Below are 26,069 nucleotides of genomic sequence, written 5' to 3'. Positions count from 1 at the left end.
AGTATATCCTCATATCTCATTTTGATTAATGCACATACACAAACTATTTTTCTGTCAGATTGTATATTTTTCTAAGAAAAAAATAAAATAAAGAATCCCAAAATACGTTTACTCATCCTGACAAATGAAGCACAGATTGGCAAAGAAATCAGTGCTTCCCTGTATCTAAACTCAGACCTTGTTTCTACAGTCTAAGTTAAAGGAATTTGGTATAGTGTACTCTCAAGAGTAGATACCCAGCCTCTCTGTTTCAAAACATTGTTTAAACCACTTTCATGATCCAAATTCGTCTGCTATCTTTCTTATAAGAGTATGTTGTAAAGCTTACGAGAATGCCTCACTTTCCACACAAAACCCAGGAGCGCTTTCGTGCAGTGTGCTTGCTGGAATGTGAGGTGTTGACTTTGGATCTCTGTGTGGTGTGTGGAGGTGGAGGGGTGCTAGAACCTTTCTACTGCAAAGAAATGAACAGAGAAGACGGAAGTGGTGGCTTCTGAGAAATGACATTTACTGCAGGCTATACTAACTGAAAGACACACAGAAACTTCACGAAGGTTAAAATGATATCCTCTTGTGTAGATATAACACAAATAAGATATATAGCATAGTAATAAAATGAAGTGTTGACTGTGTATCCCATTGCAACAACAATCATGTTGATTTAGGTATTTATATTTTACTGATATCATAATAGTGTTTAGAATTGATTTAAAATTTTAACCATTAAAAAAAGGGCAAAGCACAAAAGCCAGTCAGAGCAGAAATAAAAGAGAACCCCAGCCTTTTTATTTTTCCTCTGATGTTTATCTATCACATCACAGAAAAATGTCTACTTCATAATTCTGGTTGACATCAAAGGATAGGCCATGATAGCATATACTCGTCACAAAAGTGTTCACGCCACTGACTCAGAGTGTGAGTGTGCATGGATCTCTTTACTGAGGTTCTAGTTTTACTGAGTCCCCTTTGAGTAGGACAAACACTTTTGTTGTAATCAAACCTTTCATCTTCTTTGTGAATTCACAAGACCTCTGATATGGGGATCTTCTTAGAATGTCCCCATTTCCATCATTTCCCCTGATTCAATGAATGGAAGAACCTCCATGAGTCCTCATGAGGCCAGCAGCAAAGGAGAGTTGTCCCACAGGTAAATAAGGCTTGCTGGGAAGAGGTTGCTCAAAAGATAAAGCAGTTCAGCCAACGAGTGAAGCAAAAGCTCAAACATTAACTAAAGGCAGATAACCGTTTCTGAAGTCACGACCGGGAGAGAGCCTGTGATATATAGGTTCCACAGTGTCCCAGCTACGTCTGCAGCAAAGGGCGACTGCTTGGAATTTCGGAAAATCTGACACCATGAAGGTCCTATGGCTGCTGCTGTTGTGTGTTGTCTCAGTTCAAACTCAAGCTGCCGATGATGACTACGATGATCAGGTAATTTTTTTTAACAGATATTACTATATTGCTGTTAATATTATTAACATGAAATAATGGAACCATAATTTTGGGTGAATTGTTATTTAAGTTAACGTAGCCTTGGTTAAACTTACAAAACTGAATCCTTAATTTCAGGGACCTACGTGACTTTCATAGAACTATATATGAAAGCAAAACCATACGTTGTTTTCTGGTTTAATCACCTTTATTTTTCCAGGATGAAGATGACTTAGGTAATGCAAGGTGGATTTTTTTTTTCTGTCTTGTTATCTTACTTCTATGAATTTTTACTTAGTTCTTGAAATACATTATTACAATTACGATAATTGTTCAATGTATAGATTTTATAATGGTAAAAGATTAGTACTTTGAAAGAGAAAAATAAACTATGGTAGATCCTTTGCTCTTCACTGAATAAGCTAGTATATAACTCTGCAGATTATTGAATAAGGGTAAGAATGATAATTGTAAAATCAGAAAATGAAATTTTGGGGTTTTTTAGATAAAAAATTATAACAGAGGTAATGTTTGTTGCCATTATTAATATATAGCATAACTTCCTTGTAGAACTGTATTTCCTCATGTTTTCTTTCTTTCTTTCTTTCTTTCTTTCTTTCTTTCTTTCTTTCTTTCTTTCTTTCTTTTTCTTTTTGAGATAGGTTTTCACTTGTAACTCAGATTGGCCTCAAACTTGTGGCAATCCTCCTGTCTCCACTTTGTTATTTCAGGCAGGGTCTCACTATGTAGCTCTGGCCCTCTTTGAAGCTCTCTATGTAAGACCAGACTGATCTTCAAATCTCCGTGATCTGCCTCCCTCTAACTCCCTAATGCTGGGATTAAAGGCGTGTGTTGGCTGGCTGGCCTAGGCATCTTGACTGCACCTATTACAAGCTTGAGTCTCCATACTCAATCCAAGTATTAGTTTCACCAACTTATTATCAGTATTATTTTGATGTCATAAAAAATTAGAAGTGCATTTAAGAAAATAGTTTAAAACGTATTACTAGGTGTGTCAGGGTGAAACTTACCCTGTAGAGTATACACATACAATAGAAATCAGAATGCACATTGACATTACCGTCAGAATGCACACTGACATTACAGTAAGTTGAGTCACTGTGGACAATCAGATTGAAGGAAGTGTAAACATTCAGAATATCTGATCATACAAATAAAAAGGCAAGAAAAACGTAGAAAATGTTTTTGGGTACATCTTTTTAAATAAATTACTTCAGAAGTGCTTTCAGATTCTTACTGATTAACCCTATTAGATTAAGTTCCAATGTGGGATTCCTGCTTTTAATTATTTCTGTAAGTGCTCTTCCCTAACACTTGTCCCCATTGGTTCTTCCAGTATTTGTTATTTATTTTCTCTAGTAAAGCCACTTGACATCACCTTGATACATATTCTAAAACAAACAAACAAACAAACCAGTAGTTTTTCCATAATTGTATTTGCAATGAATAAAATCACATTTCATTAAATTTGTGTGAGAGCTGGCATGCTCTGATTAAGACCATGTCTTTAGTATTAAATATGTATACCCCCCGAAGGTTCACCCATTAAAAATAGAGGTGTATATACACTTATACATACACAAATGGGGAGGGGGGTGTTAATCAGTAATTAAGCAAGGAATCTGTGGCCAGCCTATCAGGGTTTCTTCTTCTCATCGGCCTATCAAATGTAAACTATTATAATGATTTCATTAACAAGTGACAGTGAAGTGTCAGCTGCTCCTGTGGTGACTTAGAGGCACACACTGCAAGGGAGCTCATCTACTGCTCAGGGTTTGTTGCCCCTTTATCTGCAGATGCGACACTCAGAGGAAAGCTACTGATGAGGAATCGTGATTGACACATTTCATCCAAGTCCAGCCTCCACGCTGGACTGAGTCTCTTCCATTTGGAGATCTTTTTTTTAAATTAAATTTCTATTTTTTATATTAATTACAGTTTATTCACTTTGTATCCCAGCTGTAGCCCCTCCCTCTTCCCTTCCCAATCTCACCCTCCCTCCCTCATCTCCTCCCTGCCTCTCTCCAAGTCCACTGATAGGGGAGGTCCTCCTCCCCTTCCATCTGACCCTAGCTTATCAGGTCGCATCAGGACTGGCTGCCTTGTCCTCCTCTGTGGTCTGGGAATTTTAAATTAGCAAGTAACCCTTAATGCAGTCTATAAACTCTGAAAATCCTGTTGAGTGTGAGAGCAGCGTCACGTTTGATAGATACAGAAATTGTGCTTGGAGTTTCAAGAGGGTAGCTTGACAAGTACTTTTGTTGAAAACTGAGACTAGAAGAGGAATTGTGAAGAAGTATCTTTGAAGCATAGACACAAGGAAAAGAGTAAGAAGAAGGTACAACGAGGGAACCATGCTTCCCTTGTTTACACATTCTCTCGCTTACACAGTTCCCACAGTTACAACAGTCTTATAAGGCCGATATTAGCTGTACTTGTCCCTATTTTATAAATGAGAAACTGGGTCATGAATAAAGTAACTTGCCTAAAGTGAATGTTGAGACCAACTAAAGCAGTACCTTACTTCACAGTATCTTAATTCTCTGTAACATGTTAGGGCCAGACGTTGTCTTATTACTAGTCAGTTTTCCTTAGCTAGATAATCTTGTCTCAAATGTGACCATATGTGACTCAGCCTGGTCATCAATTTACAAACGTTAAACGTTGGGGAAATGATTAATATCAACTATAGGAATTTACTAACCCAAGTGGCATGAGAATTTTTTTTTTTTTTTACTTTCTAGATTCCTGACAGTTCTGTGTGTTCCAATGCTTAGATTACACAGGCTGGGGTATTTGTCTTAGCCTCAGACCATCTACCTTATAAAACTTCCTTAGCTTTGTGCAATAGCTTTCTGGGTCGTCGATCGTCCACCCGCTTGAAGAGACACAAATAACCTGATTCAGCCAACAGAAAGCCGTGTAGCAAACCACAGGGCTTGTTCTACCTCTGCTACAAAGCCTCTCTTACCTTGCTGGTGTTGTGTTTCCGATTGGTTCCTGCAGGACAAGGTGGAAAAGGTGGATATCCGTGGCCATCGACCCATTGACAGGAGAAAGGAAGCCCCCCTCAGCCTGAGACCCGCCCCCCCTCCTATCAGCGGAGGAGGCTACCGAGCCCGCCCAGCCAAAGTTACTACTAGCCAGAAGAAAGTAGAGAGAAGACCTCCCGACGCAGACGGCTGTCTTCACGCTGACCCAGACCTGGTAGGCACATTGGTGGTCTGCAGGATGGCTCTGTGTAGAGAAAGTTTAATTTCATGGACCAACATCTCGTCCATCACTATTTTTTTCATATTTAAGAATTAAAGTTCAAAGTATGAACTCAATTGAGTCCCTTTTTTGTACTTACTCTTCCTTATCGGACTCTTGGGACAGGAGCTAAGATAACAAGGGAGGGTATTGGGGTGTTGTCTTTACTTTTGTATTTTGCCTACTTTCTTCATTTGGGGTGTGTAAAAATTTTGTATCCTGATTCTACTTTTTTCCCCCTGTGGTAAGAACTATTTCTGTTTTTTGTAAGAGTTCACTGATGATTCTAAGGTTTCTGGTCTTCCATAAAGAAAATGAAATAATCAAGTTATTTTAATTGACTCACGAAATCACTGATGTTCCACTAATGTACATTTTTAACAAACATCCACTTCGCTAACACCTATTTTTTGTTTCTTTGTCTTGTTTACAGGGAGTGTTGTGTCCTACAGGGTGTCAATTGCAGCAAACTTTGCTAAACCAGGAAAGGCCAATCAAGACCAGCGTTGCTGAGTTAAATAGAAACATAGAGTCTGTCTCTGAGACTTCTTCCACCACCTTTCAGTACCTGACTCTGCTAAAAGACATGTGGAAAAAGAAGCAGGCACAAGTTAAAGGTAGCCATCCTGGGGGTGGCCGGGTTCTGCCTGATTGGCTTATAAAGTTGAATCTGTCAGCTATGGATATAGAGTCCTGTGCACGCAAACATCCGAGGTTAACCAGCACTTGCGCTGATTTCTGTCTGTCCCTGCTTGCCCTGGGTTCTCCCTCAGGCTCTTTCATCTGCAGTTTGCCAGAACAGCACTTCTCAAGTGCTAGTCTTGGTGCTACATTCACTGCAATGACTTCCTATGAGAAGTGTCAGTTTCCTTTCTTATTTTCAGTCTATTAGAAGTTTGTCATTACTCAGAAGATAACATGTGCAAAGCAAAAACTTAGTATTTGTAAGTTTAACGTCTGATGTGTTCAATATGAGAACGGTCAGTGTGACATGAATCTGCAAGTAGTGACCTCTGGCATGAGAACCTTGAGGGCGACAGGCCCAGCGAGTGGGAAGCAGTTGGGTGTCAGCATGGCACAGGCTTTTCAGAGATTAGCTCACCCAAGTGTAGACATTCAGGAATCAAAGGCATTCTGAAATATTCTTATAAATCCCGAGACTTTGCAGAACTCATGGGTGTGCACGTACCAAGTGCCTCTGCTCTACAAGATGTGACATGTTGAGATGGAGCCTTCAAATGCTACTCACCAAAGAAAGACAGGACTTTTGTGTTTGTCGCCATATACGAGCTTCAGCTTGTGAATCCTTGGAGTGGTAGTTGGGCTGCATGCCAGCTTATACATGCCATGAAACTAACGGAGCCTCTGAGGCTCAACAGTCACGATTGTGCAGTGAGCCCAGTCTCCTAGCTCACTCTCAGAAAACAGAACCCACATTTATACAGTTAGGTATACTTTTATAAGCAAACCTGCTGACCATGTCTGCATGATATTGTTTTCTCAGATAACGAAAATGTCATAGACGAGTATTCGTCCATCCTGGAAGACCAGAGGTTATACATTGATGAGACGGTGGTTGACAACATCCCCCACAACCTTCGTGTGCTCCGCTCCATCCTGGAGAACCTGAGAAGCAAAATCCAGAAATTAGAATCTGACATCTCAGCTCAAATGGAATACTGCCGTACCCCGTGCACCGTCAGCTGCAATGTCCCCGTGGTGACTGGCAAAGGTACCAGTCAGTGCACCACCTTCACTGAGTTCCAGAGGGGCCAGCACTCCCTACACACAGGGGTGGAGACGAGAACAGAGTCGCGTCTCCCCAACAGAACATCATACTTTTCTAGCATATCCTGCCGTAGCCTGGGCGTGTTGTTTTCTGCCTTGGCTGATAATTCCACCCAGTTCGCTGAGTAGCAAACATTGAGGACGGAGGTCCCGGGATCCCTAATGTGTGCAAGCATGTGCTTGTGTGAACAGGTAGCAGGGCCAAGGAGAGATGAAGAAGTTTTCTCATCTCTAACCCTCTATTTGTAGGGCAATGAGATAAAGGGAGCTTTATCATTCACTTGACAGAATTCCTCCGAACTTAGTTTGATTTTCAGTGAAAAGGAGGGCCAGCTCCTAGAGCACTGTTCTCAAATGTCTGTGATAAAATGGTGCTCTGTGCCCAGTGGAATCGGCCATGTTCAAGAATGAGTGGCTTAGGGCTGTTACTGTCCCTGAGCATAACGCATCATCGCTTGCTTGCAGAGTGTGAGGAGATCATCAGGAAAGGAGGTGAGACATCCGAAATGTACCTCATCCAACCCGACACCTCCGTCAAGCCTTACAGAGTATACTGCGACATGAACACCGAGAACGGAGGTGAGCACTGCTCAGTCACTGGCTGGGGTGTCACCCTGCAAGTGTTCTGGATGCCAGGAAACAAGGCTGTGCTCCCACACGGCTGCCAAGGAGCCACTAGATTTGAAATTCAAGCTGGTATTTGAAAAGCTTTAAGAGTTAAGATGCCATGCAAGGCTTGACATTTCCAGATGTTCTTAGAGTTCTTTCCTCCTCCTTGTTTCCTAACCGAATCTATGCCGACCATAGCACACATAAAAAAGAAAAAACGGATAATGGTTAAAATCTCCTTTCAGAGTGATGCTATTACTGGTTACCTTAGCCTAATTTTCTTTCTGTCAACTAAAGGGTGGACAGTCATACAGAACCGTCAGGATGGCAGCGTCGACTTTGGCAGGAAATGGGAACCATACAAACAAGGATTTGGAAATATTGCAACCAATGAAGATGCAAAGAAGTACTGTGGTCTGCCAGGTAAAGACCATGAGTGCAAAATAAAATCATTCAGTTTTAATGAGGACTTTTCCTCATTAAAAACATCAAGGATAGAGAGTCCGCTTTTAGATTTTTAAAATTTATTTTTATATTACTTATTTATTTATATTTATATGTTTACTTTAGATCTCCATTATAGCCCTCTCCCTCCTCTCCTCCCAGTCCCTCCCTCCCACCATCTTCACCTTATACCCCGTCTCCTTGTCTTCAGAAAAGGGGAGCTCCCCTTCCAACCCATCCCAGCACATGAAATCTCATCAGGACTGAGCTTCCCTCATCCACTGAGGCTGGGCAAGGCAGCCTGGCTAGGGCAAAGTGGTCGAAATCAGGCAACAGAGTCCATGTCATAATCAGCACCTGCTCAACTAGGGGACCCACATGAAGATGAAAATGCCCATCTGTTACATATGAGTTGGGGGCCTAGGTCAAGTCCATGGATGCTCCTTGGTTGGTGCTTCTGTCTCTGTAAGCTGCCATGGTTTAGTTGACTCTGTTGGTCTTCTTGAAGCATTCTTGTCCCCTCCAAGTCCTACTATCCCTCCCTCCCACTCTTCCACAGGACTCCCTGAGCTCTGCCTGATGCTTGACTGTGAGTCTCAGCATCTGATTTGATCAGCTGCTGGGGCATCTCAGAGAACAGTTAAGTTAGGTTCTTGTCTGTAAGCAGAGCAGAGTATTGTTAATGGTGTCAGGGGTTAGCTCTCTCCCACAGGGTTGGTGTCAGGTTGGGGCAGGCACGGGTTGTCATTCCCTCCATCTCTGCCCTATCATCATCTCTGCCTATCTTATGGATTCTCCATATCCTCCCTGTAGCCTACCCTGTCGTAGGTCTCCAGCTTGTCTCAGTGATGTCCCAGCCTTCAGTGTTGCTGATATTTGACCTTTGTCTTCTCTAGGTGAATATTGGCTCGGGAATGATAAGATTAGCCAGCTTACCAGGATGGGACCCACAGAACTTCTGATTGAAATGGAGGACTGGAAAGGAGACAAAGTGAAGGCACTTTATGGAGGCTTCACAGTGCAGAACGAGGCTAACAAGTACCAACTCTCCGTGGACAAGTACAAAGGGACTGCCGGAAATGCCCTCATGGATGGGGCCTCTCAGCTGGTGGGGGAAAACAGAACCATGACCATCCACAATGGCATGTTCTTCAGCACATATGACAGGGACAATGATGGCTGGTAAGCACTGCAGGCTTCCCTCTGGTCTTAGAAGTCGCCACTGACACTGTCACTCAGCACCATGAGCGTACCTAATAGCAAGTGCCCAGACTTGGATACTTAAAGTGTGTCAGGCAGCCCCTGTCCTGAACTCATTTCTTATCAATGGAAAACACCCCAGCTGTAAGAAGGACATCATTAATTTTATCTTTCAGATGAAATTTAGAGGTGTAAATTTACCCTAAGCCAGACAACTATGCAAATATAGAATTACAAGTAGAGTTTTATGAGTCTGTATAAACATCTGTGTTTTATTCACTAGTGCATGTACTGAAGCTATCATTTCCTGTCTCAGGGTCCCTCAGACCACAGTATCAGAAAAGTTATTTCAGAATAAAACAGTTCAGTCCCTTATGATCAGGCCAGACAGACCCAGCTTTTTTCTTTTCTTGCTTTGGGGCAGAGAAGCACTTTGCTGTAATTGAGCTTCACTACAGGACTCAAGGGAAAGGGTCCCACGTACAACCAAGTATGCGGCTCGCACGTGGGTACTCTCCAAAAGAAGTGAAGGGACAGTGGTGCCTGTGTGCGTCATGATCCACACTCGGTTTCCTTTCAGGTTAACTGCGGACCCAAGAAAGCAGTGCTCAAAAGAAGATGGTGGCGGATGGTGGTACAACCGATGCCATGCAGCCAATCCAAACGGCAGATACTACTGGGGTGGTGTCTACAGCTGGGACATGTCCAAGCATGGCACAGACGATGGCATCGTGTGGATGAACTGGAAGGGCTCCTGGTACTCCCTGAGGAAGATGTCTATGAAGATCAGGCCCTTCTTCCCACAGCAGTAGCCTCCACACACAGACTTCTATTCTTCTACGTGGGACATTTTTTACATTATATTATCGGAACATTCTTTGATACATTACATCCATTAAAACTCAAAACAATGGTTGAGTGTCTCTTTGTGTTTTATTTTATGTATTTTTTGAAAAGTATGAGATAAAGACATTGAAAACCAGCACATGGCTTTCCTTTGTGTCCTTTTTAGTTTAAGTTTATTTTGATTGTTTCTGAATTATGTGGATGTGTGTGGATATGTGCACGGAAGTGCGGGGCCTGCAGAAGCAGAAAGGTCAGCTCTTCTCAGAGCTGGGGTGACAGCAGCCATGAGCCTCCTGACGTTGGGGCTGCAACTGAAGTCAGGCCTGCATTTCTGAGCCTCTCTCCAGCCCTCGATTGTATTACCCTTCCTGGAGAGCTCTGATGGAACGGACAGAATCACTCAGAGTCAGTTGGTTCCAGCTGACCGTGGAGCATTTCAGGGTAAGAAGTAGAAATCCCTGTCACAGAGAAGTGTTACACAAACAGAAGTTGGCGTTTATAAGCCTGGTTTCAAAATCCTATTTATTTATGTAAGGTATCTCTCACACACAAAAAACTCTTTAACAGACTAATTACATAAACCTGTCTTTCTGTTGTCATAAGTTAATGTCTACTTATTTTGTGATCCATGTTGTCAGGATATGAATTTGTAGGGCAGGAAATTATTTAAAATCTCAAATGTCTACCAAGCTGACTTTGAACATTTGTAGAGTCAAAAGACATACTGTTCCGTGGGAAAACGACTGTCTTCCTTTCAAGAAGACCTCAAGCCCAGGGTCCAAGCAAGCCGTTAGATGAAGTTGTCGTGGGGTGTTTCTTAGGGAAACGGTGACCTGGGAAGTTAGAGTGTTCTTTTGTAGATAGTTAATACTGGAACAATGCTTTTCCATCCTTTATACGTCCCCCATGGGTGCCCATTGCAACATTCCTGCTGTCCCTTCCTGCTCTTGTCATTGCTGCCTGTTTGCACTGGACTTAGTGCATCTCAGTTTTCACTTAGGTGAAGATTAATTTGCTTCTCAGAAATGTTCTCTCTTAGGGCCTTGTCCTTTGAACTGTATCTTTTTCTGGCCTTGATGCCGCAGATTCTGTTTATCACACTCTATACCACACCTGCTGATATCTTCCTCACTGTCAAAAAGACAGCCAACTCTGCCCAAGTAACCTGCCTGTTTGAAGTTAGTTCTGTGTGACCAATGGCTGAATGTCTTGCACTTGAATCCCATAGTTGGACATAAACGGTCATGAATGGCCCCCTTTCACTGTCTCCTGCCCATTTCGTTACATACCTACATTTCTGTCACAATAGGCTTTCCACCACAAATCAGTCCCTTAAATCTTTTTAACAGCTTTATTGAATTATAATTTATATGCAAAACAAAAATTACTCAGTTTGATTCTCAGTGCAAACACACACACACACACACACACACACACACACACACACACACACACCAAAAGAAAGAAAATAACTTGCCTACATAAGTTTGTACATCGTCAAACTCCAACCAGATTTCTACTCGCACCTGCTCACAGGCGGGCACACACATGCCCCTCAGCCACATGGTCTTATTACATCCATCACCTCCTGGACTTTCCCAGTGTCTCTGTGTTCGGCCTCATTATTTTAAGGTGCCAACACCTGACATGAAACCCTTTTTAAGTGCACAATACTGCACATCTGTCCACAGGGGATCACTGGAACTTACCCAGTACTATAACTCTATACACATCAAAAACCCCCCCTTTCCCCTCCCATTCCATGCTGAATAGCATCTCATTGTTAAATGAAAATATAAAACAAAGAAGCCACTGTATAAAGCCTGACTCCCTTAGAAAAGAAAAAGTGAATTGATTTGGTGATCAAACAATCCCACTTCTGAAGAACAAACTCAAACACGTGCTGTGTAAGGTCTTGAGGGACAACCCGCATCCTTGTGACCATCAAGCTGGCCAGGCCCGGCGGTAGGTTTTCCCCTCTACAGTCTGACAAATCGCTGTTGATTTTGAAGCCTTCAGTCGACTGTTCGCTGTCAGGACTTTCCAGAAGCCTTAGGACATTGCTCACATTTTAGCAACGAATGCCAGCCACCACCCTGTTTGTTTTGCTTCCCTGTGAAACTTGTCTTCAACTTTGACTCCAGCATGGACAGCTTGTCGTTTATAAACACTGAATGAATAAACCCCAAGAATGGCCAAGGCCCTTGATATCTCCTTTTGTATATGCTGTTTTTGTGTATATGTGTTATATAGATTTTTCTTCCAATAAAGGCACATAAACACACATATACACACACACAAGCATGGACATTCAAAATGCAGAATACTTGGAGGCAGAATTTTGAAAGTACAAAAGTTCAGTGGTTAAGGGAGGCCAAAAAGCATGATCCTCAGACCTTTGGTCTATCCCTTAAGCAAACACAGATGGCAGGATGAGCCCCTGGAGCCTACGGTAAAGCCACATTAAAAACCACTAAAGCTTGGAAAGATGTGATGGCCAGTCCTCAGAGTTCAAACAGCAGAAGTAGAAGTAGGTGCCCCCTGGGTAATCTGTCATGTGCAAATATATCTAGCAAGTAGTGCTGAGATTAAAGGCCTGTGCCACCATGCCCAGCTTAATCTTCAGGTGTTTTGCAAAGCAGAGGTTTCTGAGTGCTAACCTGAATTTATTATAAAGACCCTCTGCTTTTCAATAAACACCCCACGAGTTTCTGATCACTAGCTGGATTTTGGAATGACTGATATGTTTATATTTATTGGAGATTCTTTATCCTTCCGACCTGGTGCCTTTTTGATGCAGGTGGCAGCCATGGACCACAGCTGCTGAGCACAGTCATCCTTGAAGTTGCCATGACTTCACAGGTGACCCACCGCCTATGTTTAAGAGGGGACTTGGGCTTAACAGGTCCCTAAAGTTTAACATCACTTTACCTGCCAGGCTCACACAACTCTCTTGGCTGGACTTTAACTCCTTTCAGAGAGTGCCCATCAGTTACCTAAAGACCTAAAACTGTCACAGCCTTGGCCTCCTCAGGACTCACAGAGTAACATGCTACTGTCCAGATTACACTTATTTCTTGTCTTAACATTTTCTTTTGAAAGGTTCAGACAGAAGGCCAGTTTCAGGAGCAGTTTAATGAGTACCCCGTGCCCTTCACCCACACCCAGCCACTGTTTGCTCTGTGTGCTGGACCTCACCGAAGGAGACACCTAGCACAATTTTGCAACCACCTTGTAGGTGCACAATTCTGAGGTCAAAAACCTCTGCGGCTGGGTCAAAGGTGAGCTTAGCAAATATTTTTCAGAGTGCTCTGTTGCAATCACAGCCACCCACCTTCAGCCATGAGCTGATGGACAGCAGGACCTCTGCTCGGCCATCATCACTGGAAACCTGGCGGTTCCTTTATGTTCACTCACCTTTATCACACCTCTCCATGACACTCAAGGCCCTCCCTGCTCTCACCTTCAATTACGTATGGATATTTCCCTATACTTGAATTTAATAAACATCAGTTAAAAACACCCATCAAGGTGGATATGGTAGCCCATGCCCTTAACTCCAGCAACTCTGAAGACAGACACAGGTCAATCTGTGCGTTCAAAGCCACCTGGCCAATGTAGAGAATTTTGAGACATCCAGAGCTACGTAGAGACACAGTCTCAAAAACCAAACAAAGAAACTAAATCTTCAAGCTATCAATGAGGTAGCAAATGTGCAAATAAGTGAATAAATCAAGAATATCTCAGAAACTGCTTTTGTGTAGTCTTTTACCTACAGAGAGCTCATATTATGACTATGGATACCTGTTTTAATAAATGCTAAGTGCCATACATAGTTTCTTTCTGTTGCTATGATAAAACACCCTGGCAAAAAGCAACTTACAGGGTCCCCACAGTTCATGGATATAATCCATCACAATAGGGAAGTCAAGGTGACAGGAACTTAAAATAGTCGTGTCACAAACATGGTCAAGAGCAGAGAAAAGCAGATGTATGTTTCTAGTACTTCTAGCATGAAGTCCAGAATCCAAAATCCAGGACCTGGTGCCACCCACTGCGGGCTCTGTCTCCTCACGTCAATTAAAGTAATGAAGAGAATCCCTTATAGATGTACCTGCAGGACAGTGCAATCTAGATAGTGAGGGATATTCGAGGAATAAGGATTACCTGGCTTTGGTGGGAGTGTTGTTTTCTTTTTTTTAAAATCTCATCAGTTTTCTCGTCAAAAAGACTTAGAGACAGTGGTTGTTTACACACGCACAAACACATACACAAGCAATTTAGAACAAATGAAGCCATTAAAGTGTGTGTGTGTGTGTCCAGCTGGTTGTCTGTCTCCTCGTTTAGGAATAAGGAAAAAGAAGTAGACTTGTTTCCAAATTGACAGGTAGTTTCTAAGCAAATGACTTTCAGTTAATGTGAAACTCAGCCACAAAGGGTTGACATTTTCCTCTATGAAAATGGTGCATTAAAATTTTTATGCTATAAATGTGCATTGAGATCTCACGCTCTATGTGTCAGACCGTTTCCCCATCTTCCATACCACAGTGTGGAGTGTGTCTTCCTGCCTTCACACTGCTGCAGGGAGCCTCACTGCACAGCCTCCTCCTCGGGGCCCAAGATTCCACCCCGGGCGCTGTTTTTCTGTGTTCTTCACTGACCACACAGTGGAAAGCATGCTAAAGGCTGCTTCCTACTGCATCTGAAAGCAGGAGGCTGAGGCTTCAAGAAGCAGAGAAAGCATGCACAGCAGGACAGTGCAGTGCTGGCAGGGGCAGTCTTTCCACAAGCCTTAGAAAGCAGCTGGCAGAGATCCGCAGATTTCATCCTCCAGTTTGGATACCAAGACCTGAAGGGAGCATTAAGAGCTTAATGATACTAATAGATTGAAAAGTTAACTTTTGTGTTAACATTCAACTTTTGTGGTTTTCTTGCCTTTAATCTAGCTTTGTTTTCTCAATACTCCATTTTTGTAGTTTTTTTTTTTTTAATGGCAGCTTATCTTTTTCCCAGACAAAGGAGTATTTAAAGAATAGTTTCTTTATGTTTTAAGGATTTTTGTACTCTGATTGTGTGTGTGTGTGTGGGGGGGTGCCTGTGTGTAGAGGAAGAGAGAGAGATTGAGAGAGAAGTGAGAAGGAGGGCATGAGCATGCCCTGCCTGTGTGGAAAGGCCTGAGAAGAAGCTTCTTGTCTGCCTTTTTAAGGTAGCGTCTCATTCCTTCCATGCTGCATACTGCATGCTGGCTGGAGCAGGAGAATTTGAGTGGGTCTTTTGTTGCTATCTGCCCTGTCATAGTAAAAGCACTGGGATTACAAACATGGGTTCCTGGGGCCAAACTGAGGCCATCGGGTTTATGTGGCAAGCACCTTACCTGCTGAACTATCACTCGCTCAGGTTTCTCAGACAACTTATAGAATATCCTCTTTAAAAAAATAGTATGTCCATTTAGTGTATGCCTGTGTGCAAGTCTGGAAGGCAGAGACAGTTCCCTCCCACTGTGTTTGTGTCCCGACTGAGCTCAGCATCAGACTTAGCAGCCACCTTCACCTGCTGAGCCATCTCATGGCCTGGTTAAAGAACCTTAAAATCAAATTAACTTTGATTTTCTAATAGAAAGAAGCTCAGTTTCAGACAGTTGTTTTGCTGTTTCACTGCCTGTCAGCGATAAGGATTTTAGTGCCTGGTTGCTTTCACAGGTGCTTCTAGGAGGAATATGGCCAACACAATTGAATTTACACCTGGGATGGAGTAAATCCCAGGGTATTTACATCTCAACTTTGGGATGGAGTGCCAAGCGTGCTCCTGCACTTTAGGGAGCTCCTCAGCCAGCAAACCCTGTGAAAGACCTGTCAGTCAAGTCCCTTTAACAGTGGCCTCTTCTGAGTCTGTAGTTCATAAAGATGGGAGGGGGCTTTAGCACGTGTGTGTGTGTGTGTGTGTGTGTGTGTGTGCATACGAACTTTTAATATCAGTCTTGCTGCTACCTCTGGCTGTGATACCTATATACACATCAGGGCTAAGTGTATGTTCTGATCACATGTCTTTTAGTAGGCTTCATGTTTGAGGCCGTCTTGGAGACAAATGCTTAGACTTAAATACACATTCTCCATTCTCTACAGGCAGGAAGCTCTGTGTCTCTGTATCAAGTCAGAAAGGCTCCAAAAACCTTTTGTTTCTTGAACATTCATTTATTTATTAAGGATTTTTCCTTCCTCCATTGACTTGGAACTTGGTGTGTAGACCGGGCTGGCCTTGAACCTGCATGGATTCTCCTGAGTGATGGAATTATAGGCGTGAACTCCCAGTTCATGGAAGATTTAAAAATGCTCTAAACTTCCCCTCAAATCATGCATGCAAGCAGATAGTTATGGTGACTCAGCCTGACATAGGACTTACTAGTCAGGCTTAGTTTAATGTTAGCATGCATCACAGATTTCTTTTGTGTGTCCATTGTGCATATGAAAAAGTGACAATAGAATTCTAAGGCTCAGTTTTTGGTGCTCAAGACTAGGGGGTGGATATCACTTCTGAAGGTATCTATTCATGCTTTCTGAGTCCTAAGTTATACTGGGTCACCTTGTGGCATAGGTTAACTCCAATAGGTACCTCTATAGTATAAGTTAGCCCTTCTAGAATACCACTATAGCATACTTCAGTTCTGCTAGATTACCTCTGTAGCATAGGTTAGCTCTGCTAGGTTACCTCTGAAGCACAGGTCAGTGCTGCTAGGTCACCTCCAGAACATAGAACAAACACTGGCTTGAATTATGTTGAAATTCACCAGTTTTCCTTCCTCTCCCACGTGGGAATGGCTTCCTATGTCTTGACATACCATACCTTGTAGTCCTTGTAGATCAGATTAGCATTGGGCAGGGGCCCAGAGGATGACTTCTGACCTCTGTGTTATCTTGCTTCCTAAAACCCTGTGCTGTTTCACGTGTCTTTTCCCTATCAGTTCCTGGGGGAGGATTAATGGAGTTTCCTCCCTCCAGAAGTGAGAAGTGATGATCCCTGAGATTTAATGTAGCCGAGGTTTTAGAAGGGACTCAACAGGGCTTTCTACCGGCCCCAGTTCAGCTCTCAAGTTCTATCTTATTCTTGATAAAGGTCAAAACATTTCCTTGCAGATAGAAAACCAAGAGTGGAATTGGAAGTTATTATATCAGAAAAACATGTTGATCATTATAACTAGAATAAACTAAACAGAACTGAGTTTTTTTTTTTTTTAAATGGTTCATTTATATAAATACTCAAGAGTCGAGTGGGTCTTAAGGCTGGGAAGAGGTGGTGATTTTCTTCAAATTCCTCCAGTTCAGAAGCTGTGAGAATAAGAGTAGCATTGAATAGCAAGAGCAAATGCAAAGGCTTTCTGATGGCCAGGTGGGCAGAGTTGCCGGGGAGAGGATTTAAGTGCACTTTCTCTGTCTATGTCACTGGTAGGAATGCAAAAACAAAGAGCAACAAAAGCTGCTGGGCCCAGTCAGTGGCTCAGTCAGTAAAGAGTTTGCTGTGCGAAAAAGGGAGGACCTGATTTCAGCTCCCCGACAACCACACAAAAGGCTAGGAGCTCCGCTAACAGCCTGGAAACACCAGCGGTCAGAGGAGCTGTGTTGCTCACTGGCCAGCTAGAGAAACAGGCAAGCCCCAGGTTCAGTGAGAGAGCCTGTCTCAAGGCCCACAGTGCAGAGCTGAGGCAGCAAGCACAGGTTTAATCTGGGCCCAGAAGGTCAGTTTAGAACCCTGGCAATCAATCACACGTGTGAATTGGCTTCTGTACTTTCAGGAGCCTATGTCTGAGGGTTCTGAGAAAAGAAGCGTTCAAACCAGCACCTTTCAGGGTGGCCAACAAGAGCTCAAACCTGACTCCCTTTCCCTAATGGAATGAATATCCCTTGGCATCTCCTTGCAAGAGCTTCAAAACGCATAGAGGTATTCAAAGGTGAAAAAATGTTCAATTTTATTTTATTCTTTTTCAAAGCAGTAATACGTCTCAGTTCCATTTAGCTACAGTACAAAGAACAACGAAATAGCACCTGGGAATTTTTAGAAAATTCACTAGATTCCTGACTTGTTCATCCTCCTTGTTTTCTTCAGAGTGTTCACATTCTACTCTTCAGCTACGGTTGCAACAGCGGTCTGATTTTCATCCGAACAACCCTGAGGGAATAATCTGCTCCTCGGAAGGGAACCCAGACCACCCCGTTCTCTATCTCATAGGGGCTGTTGTTCCGGGGGTCATAGGTGCCCCCGCGGTAGTAAAGGCCATTGAGGTTGGCAGCCTGACAGCTGTTGTACCACCAGCCCCCCCCATAGACCTCTGCGCAATTCTCCTCCCATTGGTCTGCGTCTCTGTCGAAGGTACTGAACTGCATGTTGCTGTGTGAGGTGTACTCTGGCCCCTCCTCCACAGAGCCTTCCATCAGAGCATCTCCAGCCGTGCCCCGGTAGGAGGAGATGCGCAGGGCGTAGCCCTCCGCCTCAGAGCCTACCCGGAAGTGGTACTCAGCGTGAGCTTCTTTCCCAGCCCAGTCCTCTAGTTCAACCCTGAGGACAGAGCCCCTCAGAGTGAGTAAGTGGAGGAGGTCGTTGCCTAGCCAGAATTCCCCTTCCCCCTTGTCGTTCAGGCTGCCGAAACCTCTCCTGTAGTCTTGCCAGGTCCGGTTAAAATTCAGAGAGCCATCCATTCTTTGCTGGATCAAAAGCCATCCTCCCAAACCGGTCTCTTGATCGCAATAAACAGAAAAAATCTTACTGGATCCGGGTGGCTTGATTCTGAAAATGCCACTCTGGGCACCTGAAGGGTGTGTTTGGAGGACATCAGCACAGTCTAAAAAAAAAATTAAGCTGGTTGGAGGAAGTTACTCTCATTTAACTTTATAAAGACAAGAGTCGCCCAGATTAAAGAAGACAGATATCGCCTGCCTGCCTGCCTGCCTGCCCTCCTTCTTTTTGTCTTCCTTCCTCCCTCCTCCCATAGGAAAAGGATGCACCTGCACTGAGATGTAATCTTAAGCATGTAAAGGATAGTTATGTCTTCAAAACGCAAACCTTCGTCAAATGGATTTGAAATCTTGGTGCAGGTACTAATAGCATTTGATCACTAAAGGCAGCTAGCTAAGCAATCATCAATCAACATGAACAGAACAAGGTTTTAACCTGATCTAAATGCCAACTGAGGCGCAGTAAACTTAAGGTTAGTGGGTTGGGGGTTACAGTAGCACACATTTTTTAAATGAATTCGGTTAAACAGACTCAGAATTGAGTTTCAGAAGAATTTATGCATTTATTTAAAATATATTTATTGAGAAATGACTGCACTGTTAGGCATCTGGGAGTTACAGAAATAGACACAAGGCCAAGTCCCTGCCCCCACGGAACGTACAGTCTAGCGTGAAAAACTGACAAAAAAGAATGTGATTCCATCAAGGCACTACAGAAGGTTAGGAAAGGGTGCAGCGTGCTCAGGAGCACGCTGCAGAAATGGTTAACTTAATCTAGGGGTCAGGGGAACTTCCGGAAAGTTAAGCGTGGATACCTCTCACTGCTCGCGACTTGACACGGCCCCTCGCGGTGGTCCGAGCTTCCCCTTCATGGTGGGCGTCACTTCCTGCCTCGTCTGCCATTTTATAGCTCTTGAATGTGTGTTGTTTTCTGACTGTTGAGGTTTTGCTATTGGCAGAAAACTCAGGTACGTGGGTGCCGGGGCCCTCAGCGTCCGTGAAGATGACAGACTCAGAGCCCCTAGCGTGGGTCTCGCTGCCAGATTCCTTGATGTGAGATGGGAATGAGCCGAACCGGCTCTCAAAAAAAGCAGCGTGCTCGGGGTGACTATGGGGAAATTCGTCCAGCCTGCCACTAAAGCTGTGGGTCATGTCTAAGTCGCCGCCGCAGTCAGACCCGTCATGCGAGGTGACCACTTCCTTGACCACTTCTCGGCGCCCGTCGATACCTGTGACGGTCTTGGTAATGATTTTAGAGCACGAACGATGTGTGCTGCTTGTGCCCGTGGAGGTGACTTTCTCGTTTCCGATCAGGAGCTCTTTATCTCCTTTAGAGGTGACCACTTTATCTGTGTGGTACTCCTTTGTCACTGGGCTGGAACTTCCTGTGAACTCCGAAAACTCACCCCAGTCAGGGTTGCTAGGCCTGACGATCCCAGCACCTGAGCTATCTGGCCTATAACTGCCAGGTCTAGGGCTTCCAGAAACCCAGGTTCCAGTACCATCAGACCCTGTGATCCCCGGGTTCCGACTTCCATCACTTCCAGGCCCGGAGCTCCCAGGACTCCTATACCCAGATCCACCAGGTCCAGGGTTCCTGGGGCTTTCTGCCGCTGCCCCTGTTCCACGAGTTGGAGAGTCGCCTCTCGAATCTCCTCGTGAATCTCCTCTCGAATCTCCTCTCGAACTCCCATCCTTTCCGGGCCTGTCCAGCTCCATTCTCATCTGCTGCATTTCTGTTAACGCCTTCCACTCTGGAGGGGCCTCCTGAAGCTGGCTCTTGTAACTTCCAGGAATCAAGTCGGGAACTGGAACCATTTTTATGGCTGGCAAGTACTGCCTGTCTTTCGTAGGAAGCAAGTCTTTAGCAATGGCCTGTTCAAGCTGTTTTTGCTGGTTTTCATAGTCCCTTAGATCTATCTCACGCTTCACACCCCTGCTGCAGGACCCTTTGCAAGAGCGGATCTTGATATCAATGTCCACCTAAAGCCAAGAAGACAGAGAAATGAATTATGTCTATTGACATAACTGAGTTTCTGGTAGTTGGTTTACATTTTGGGAATGGGTTTTATTCCTTTGACCACTGGGAGAATCGGTCCTACCCTTTGTCTTTCGCCTCTCATGGCATCCACACTGGACGCTGTGCAGGGTCAGGGAGGTTGTACAGTGGGAGCTATTTGGATCCATTTTAGAATTTGAATGGGGAGAAAGGCTCTAATCCCTGTGAGACTGAAGAGCCTTCCTGATGCTGAGACAGAGGTCTCAATGTGGTGAGCATACATTAACAGAGGTCGTTCTTTTGAAATACACTATCTATTCACTCTTCAAGATTTTCCTTCTGGACTTCAGTCTTCATGTCTAGGGTGGAGACACTTCCGCTTTGGGTGGATAATGGATTTAGGAGACACTCAGTAGATAACATGTGTCTTTTTTCCTTTTCCTTCTTTGTCACTGACGAATCGGTCCCGGGACTCACACTTACCTCTAGCCGCTTCATGTCAATCAGCTGAGCCCTGACGTTGTTCTGAAGAACTTGAATTTGCTGGGCTTTCTCTATGACCTTGCGCTTCAGGATTTCAATTCTGCGTCTCAGGTCTTCTGAGACTTGACCGTATGCGTTATCAAAGTCTGAAATAGAAAACACAGGGTATTCAGGTGGCTGCAGACTGATTTGCTTATAAATGCCCCCGAAAGAAAGAAAGAAAGAAAGAAAGAAAGAAAGAAAGAAAGAAAGAAAGAAAGAAAGAAAGAAAGAAAGAAAGAATTTCTATACTTTATTCCTTCATAGTTTGTTCTTTGGGTGTTTAATCTGCAAATTGCAGGCTTGATTAGATTGTTGCATACAGAAGTCATTTATAGGCATTAGTCACACCATTCTGCTCATGACAAGGAATCCAAATAAATGGAGGAGAAATAACTCGAGAGCTTTAAAACAGGTTGGGAGGTAAATAGTTTGACCACATCCAGTTATTTGATTGCAGCTTCACTGATGGCACTTGAATGTATGACTGGACATTTCTGTTGAATTTTTCTTTCTACCTGGAACATTAAAATTCTTTCTAAACTTTTGCGTGTTACCAGGATCACTCACCTGCCAGCCAGTGCTGCTGTTGGCATGAAATTGTTCAGTGTCTCAGGAAGACAAAATGAAGCAAACAAGGCCTCAAGAACTGGGACTTTAAAGGGCTTGCTCTCTGTGTCTAGGGACCACCGTGCTCCCTAGCCCTAGTGCTTACCCCAGGGGTAAGGCTGAGCATGGCCCTGTATTTCAGACTTGAAAATACGTAATTTTAATTTGCTCAGCGGAATATGGAGCTGATGCCAATTCATGTCTTTGAGAAGTCTTGACCTTCTCTGTAGGACTGATGCAGATTAGCTGCTTGAAGGGCCTGCCTCTTCTAATTTTCAAAATATGGGACATTTGAAAAATCTGCCCTAACTTCTCTACTCCTGTAAAAATGCCTACATCTCCTTGAGTTTCGGTGATTTCCACACCGAGTACTTTGAAAAAAAAAAATCACAGTATCTTCAAGAAGAGGTTATTGTTGGGGGTTTTTGCCACTGTCCTTTTTGCTACTGTGAGAAAGTCTGAGCACTACGTATATCCTACTCACTGTTGGCATTAGCGAAGTCCCCTCTCAGGTACTCCATAATATTCCTGGTTAGTGAGTTAGAATCCTTGTTGTTCTTTTGAAAATCAAATAGCGAGTTTTTGAGCTTGTTTATTCTATTTGTAAAATCCTGGTTGACTTCCTCAATCAACCCTTTCATCCTGCAGCCGGAAGGGCATTTGCTGTTCTGAAAAGAAGGGGGAGATTGTATGAATGGCCTTTCTCTCAGCTACAAGAACATGTAAGTTATCACAGTCCCTGCTGCTTCCCCTCCCCAGCTCTTCCAAGTAACCACTGACTGAAACGTAGCTAAGCGGACTAGTTCACAAGGCATAGGGAAATTCTGCCATGAAGGTCCACTGAGTCTTGCTTGAGGCTCTGGGGATTTTGAAGTCCCACCTCTCAGGCATCCCTTTTGGATGATCCCACCAGAGACTCCAGGTAACCAGACAATGCCACTGGATTAGTTTTCATTCTGTTTTCTCTCTCTAGATTGGCATATAAGCTGTTAGGTTACTGTTAGATTGTCTCAGCTGGGGAAAGGTTTCCAGGACCCACTGAATGAGCTTATAGCCTGTTGGTGCCACAAGGAATGACCTGCTGTTCACCATGTCCCCTGCTTACCCAGTCATCATCGGAGCAGAAGGGCCAGTCTGCCTCTCTGCAGTGACTCTCATGTTTCTCAAAACCTCTTGGACCACGCACTCCTCCTCCTGCTACTTCGAATTCATTTTCGGTGCCTGCGGTCTTTAAGGGTCCATTTAAACATTCAAACAGGAGCAGAGGCAATAACGTTAGAGAGCAGAGAAGACATGGTCATGCTCACAAGCCCCCAGGGGAAAAAGGCAGATGTTAAAAGCCAATGCTGCTGGCCTCAGCAGGCTGCCAGCTTCTTGCCATCAAATGAAAATGCTACTGATTTTATGGAGTCATTATGAGAAGCAAAGGAGACAAAGGGTGTGATTTTTTTTTTTTTTTACAACTGTGTTGATTCTACATAACAACTTGTTAGACACTTTAAAGAAAAGAATTTTGAAAGAAAAAGTGTTTGGATTAATAATGTTAGTTAAATATCACAGGTTTCTTCTATTTCATGACTAGATGAAAAGATAACTGAAAAATTTTAGTGTTTCTCTCCTGATAGTCCTCTTTCTGTATGCAAAAACCTATGACATCTTACACTTACTGTCCTTTTCTGCTTCAGATTTCTATGGTAACCTAATGAGCTGGTCCATGATTCAGACAAACATTTGTCATGGACATAAATGTGGAAAGTTAAAACTTGGCAATGTTTTGTAGTACAATCATGCAATTGTAGATTTGCTTTTGAAATGAAAATAATAAACAGTTGAAGCAGTAGTCAGCAACTACCAATTTTTGAACACCTTATAATTAGAAATACGAAGCTAAAAATACTCAGCTATAAACCAAATGAAATATAAAACATTTTGTCCACTAAGACTTCATAATTTAATGGATGAAGATGGCTTTTAGGCTTTCATTATTTTCACTCTATTACCAACTTACAAGGATTTTACTGTCACTACTTTAGTTTGGGATAGTTCATCCTTATAATTAGTCAACACAGTCATCTCATTTTCATTTGTGAACATTCAAATAATCCTAATTATCATAATAAAAGGAGTGAAGAACAATTCATTTAAAAGAGCAAGTAGAATCCTTTTGTATAGAGATACAGTGGTAAATTCTATTGTATTTCAGAGAAAAATAGTACAACAATAAAGCAGGCAGAAATTGAATATAATAATAAAAGATAATGAAAATAATAGAATTATAAATTATCTGGAAATATTGCCTTAGCTAGTGATTTTAGTTTTAGTTCTACAAAAGCATTTTATTCTTTACTCTCTGTTATCAAGGTTTTTGAATGGTGAGTCAAGAAGACAACTGAAATCATACACATGCTGGGTAACCAATTAGGCTGCCACTGAGCTCCTTGGACATGGCTGACATGTTTTATAAATTAGAATGCTTCAGAAGGCCCATCGGTTTAGGTTTCTTTCTTTTTATATGCATGTGGAGCTTAATTTCAGGAAATTATGTCAGTATTTAGGAGTTACCTATAAAAGTTACAAGTCCTTCCAAAGACCACACTGCCTCACAGCGTGGTTTTAGAATTGCGAAGGTTGAAAACCACTGGGCTAGCTCTATCCACAGCACTGTGAAACTATACTAACCAACAAAACCGCCATGTCAGAAGACTGAATCTGACAGATGAATCAGCCTGAATGACAGATGTCACACTCCTTCACTTCCCTGTGGCCTTCCTCTCGATATCACATTACCCTGGACACTCGTCAGGCCCATGTAGGACTTTGCCTCTATGGCCTGCCATTTACAACGCTAAGAACAAAGGACTGGTAGACTCTGGAATCAAAGCACCTTGTAGGAGAAATTTCAGAGAATGAGAGAAAAAGAAAGCACGTACCCAGACAGCGCTGACCACACTCACGACGAGGCAGGCGATCCTCAGGGAGAGCATATCTTCTGAGTATGGCTTCGGCTCATGAGGAGCACTGTGGCTGAAGGAAGGAGGACGGACTGACTCTGTTCATAGCTCCCATGCTATTTAAGCCTGCTGGAGGCTGGGTTAATCATCAGCTTTGTCCTGCTCAGATAGCCAAAACTCACATGGCATCCTTTGCTCTGACCGTAACAGTGGTATCCCAGAAAATTCTTGCTCAATTCTCCATAGCTTGTTTGCTTCCGATAAGCTGCTGCAAACAGTTGTGTTTGATTGTGCAGTCGGCAGTTGGGGGGAAGGTTCCACATTCAAGAAGTGGGGCACTTTGAGGTGACAAAGATGAGCAACTTCATACCTGAAGGAGTGTTAGGGCTTCCAGGATAGCGTGTTGGCTATCACTTCTGTGAAGCAAAGATTTAACCAATGGTATTTGACTATGTGTAGGATTCAGAGTTCATCTGAATTTCAGAATGACTTGAAAGCCTACAATAAGCTTATGATAACTATTTTCTTCTATCCAAAGACAGCTGCCTTCAGGGCCAAGCACCTACAGACACCCACAATCCTAGCTCCAGCCTCCAGGCTCTGTGCTCTTATGAAGGTTCATTTTTCATCCTTGTGAACCTGTGTCCTGAGACCAAAGACAACTTACCACACATGCTAATAAATAAATGACTGAATTATTTCAAGGCCTTCAGAGCAGTGATCACCACCACTGCCTGGTCCTAAGTGGTAGCCGTTATCAGAGAACAGAAGTGCCATAGAAAATGTTCTTCCTGGACAGAAAATGTTCTGTCCAGTCCTCCTTTGTCTGAAATTCTGCTTCCTGTGTGAAGCCGCTCCTGGTAAGAGCAGTCACACGGGTGCTAACTTAGTGCCCAAACATTTGCTACACTCTACATGCTCCTAACTTAATACCTCAAGTAAAGATAGTCCTTGTTTCTCTATCTTTTCTTAGATCAGGTATCATAGTGGCGCTTATCATTGTAGAGGCATTCCTTCTTGTTTCTTCCACTAGATCAGCAATGTAAAAATTAGAATATTTTACTTCCTTTTATAGTCTCTCTAAAGGTACAGATCCTTACTGAGCAAGTAGGCATGAGTACATTCATTCCTCTGCTGCAAACAGAGCAGCGCAGGCCTGTGAAGCTTGCCACAGACAGATCAAAGCTCTCTCAAGGCAAGGTCCATGTACTTTGAGGCAGGCTTCTTCATTTTCTGAGTGCAGCCCCAGAGCTCAGAGGAAACCCTGGAGCCCACTGAGGCTCCAGACAACATCCATTCCTGGGGAGGGTGACCGTCACCTGCAGACACTATGCCAGCAAAACACAAGGCATGGGCAGGAAACCCCCTCAAATGTTTTTCCTAGGCCTGCAGGAAGTGAACGTGGTATAGCCAAGATGTTCCCAGAAAATAGCCTGCTAGGTTTTAGGTAAATGGACAGACCATAGTCTCCCTGAAAGTAAACTGACAGAGACAATTTGAAAGCCATCATTATGGAGCCTGTGGAAGCATTTCCAAGGATGTCACCTGAGGACTGTGCCCTTACTGCTCCATGGTCCCCTGGAGTGTCTGTACACCTCACTTTACATCTCACTAACTCCATCCCAGCCGCTTCTCAAAAGTCACCTCCTCCCCCTGCTCTTCCTCTACCCCCTT

The 26,069-nt window shown here is 43.4% G+C and overlaps 2 protein-coding genes across 2 annotated transcripts; one reads left to right on the top strand and one right to left on the bottom strand.

Moving 5' to 3' along the window:
• Positions 1 to 1,241: 1,241 nt before the first annotated feature.
• On the top strand, positions 1,242 to 9,658 carry Fgb (fibrinogen beta chain). The gene is made up of 8 exons (XM_055596583.1): positions 1,242 to 1,431; positions 4,459 to 4,659; positions 5,138 to 5,321; positions 6,209 to 6,436; positions 6,958 to 7,071; positions 7,399 to 7,524; positions 8,442 to 8,727; positions 9,326 to 9,658. The coding sequence occupies exons 1-8, from the start codon at positions 1,354 to 1,356 to the stop codon at positions 9,555 to 9,557; spliced, it is 1,449 nt and encodes a 482-aa protein (XP_055452558.1). The 5' UTR covers positions 1,242 to 1,353; the 3' UTR covers positions 9,558 to 9,658.
• A 7,868-nt stretch (positions 9,659 to 17,526) lies between these two features.
• On the bottom strand, positions 17,527 to 24,512 carry Fga (fibrinogen alpha chain). The gene is made up of 6 exons (XM_055596544.1): positions 24,375 to 24,512; positions 22,550 to 22,672; positions 21,929 to 22,112; positions 20,797 to 20,942; positions 19,130 to 20,297; positions 17,527 to 18,421 (listed from the first exon to the last, which is right to left on the bottom strand). Exons 1-6 carry the CDS (start codon positions 24,426 to 24,428, stop codon positions 17,712 to 17,714), a joined length of 2,385 nt encoding a protein of 794 aa, XP_055452519.1. The 5' UTR covers positions 24,429 to 24,512; the 3' UTR covers positions 17,527 to 17,711.
• Positions 24,513 to 26,069: the final 1,557 nt, after the last annotated feature.

This window comes from Psammomys obesus, unplaced genomic scaffold (assembly GCF_907164565.1).
Source record: "Psammomys obesus unplaced genomic scaffold, mPsaObe1.curated_primary_1811, whole genome shotgun sequence".
NCBI lineage: Eukaryota > Metazoa > Chordata > Mammalia > Rodentia > Muridae > Psammomys > Psammomys obesus.
Note: the sequence above shows the minus strand (reverse complement) of the source record. Positions and strands in the feature narration are given on the sequence as shown.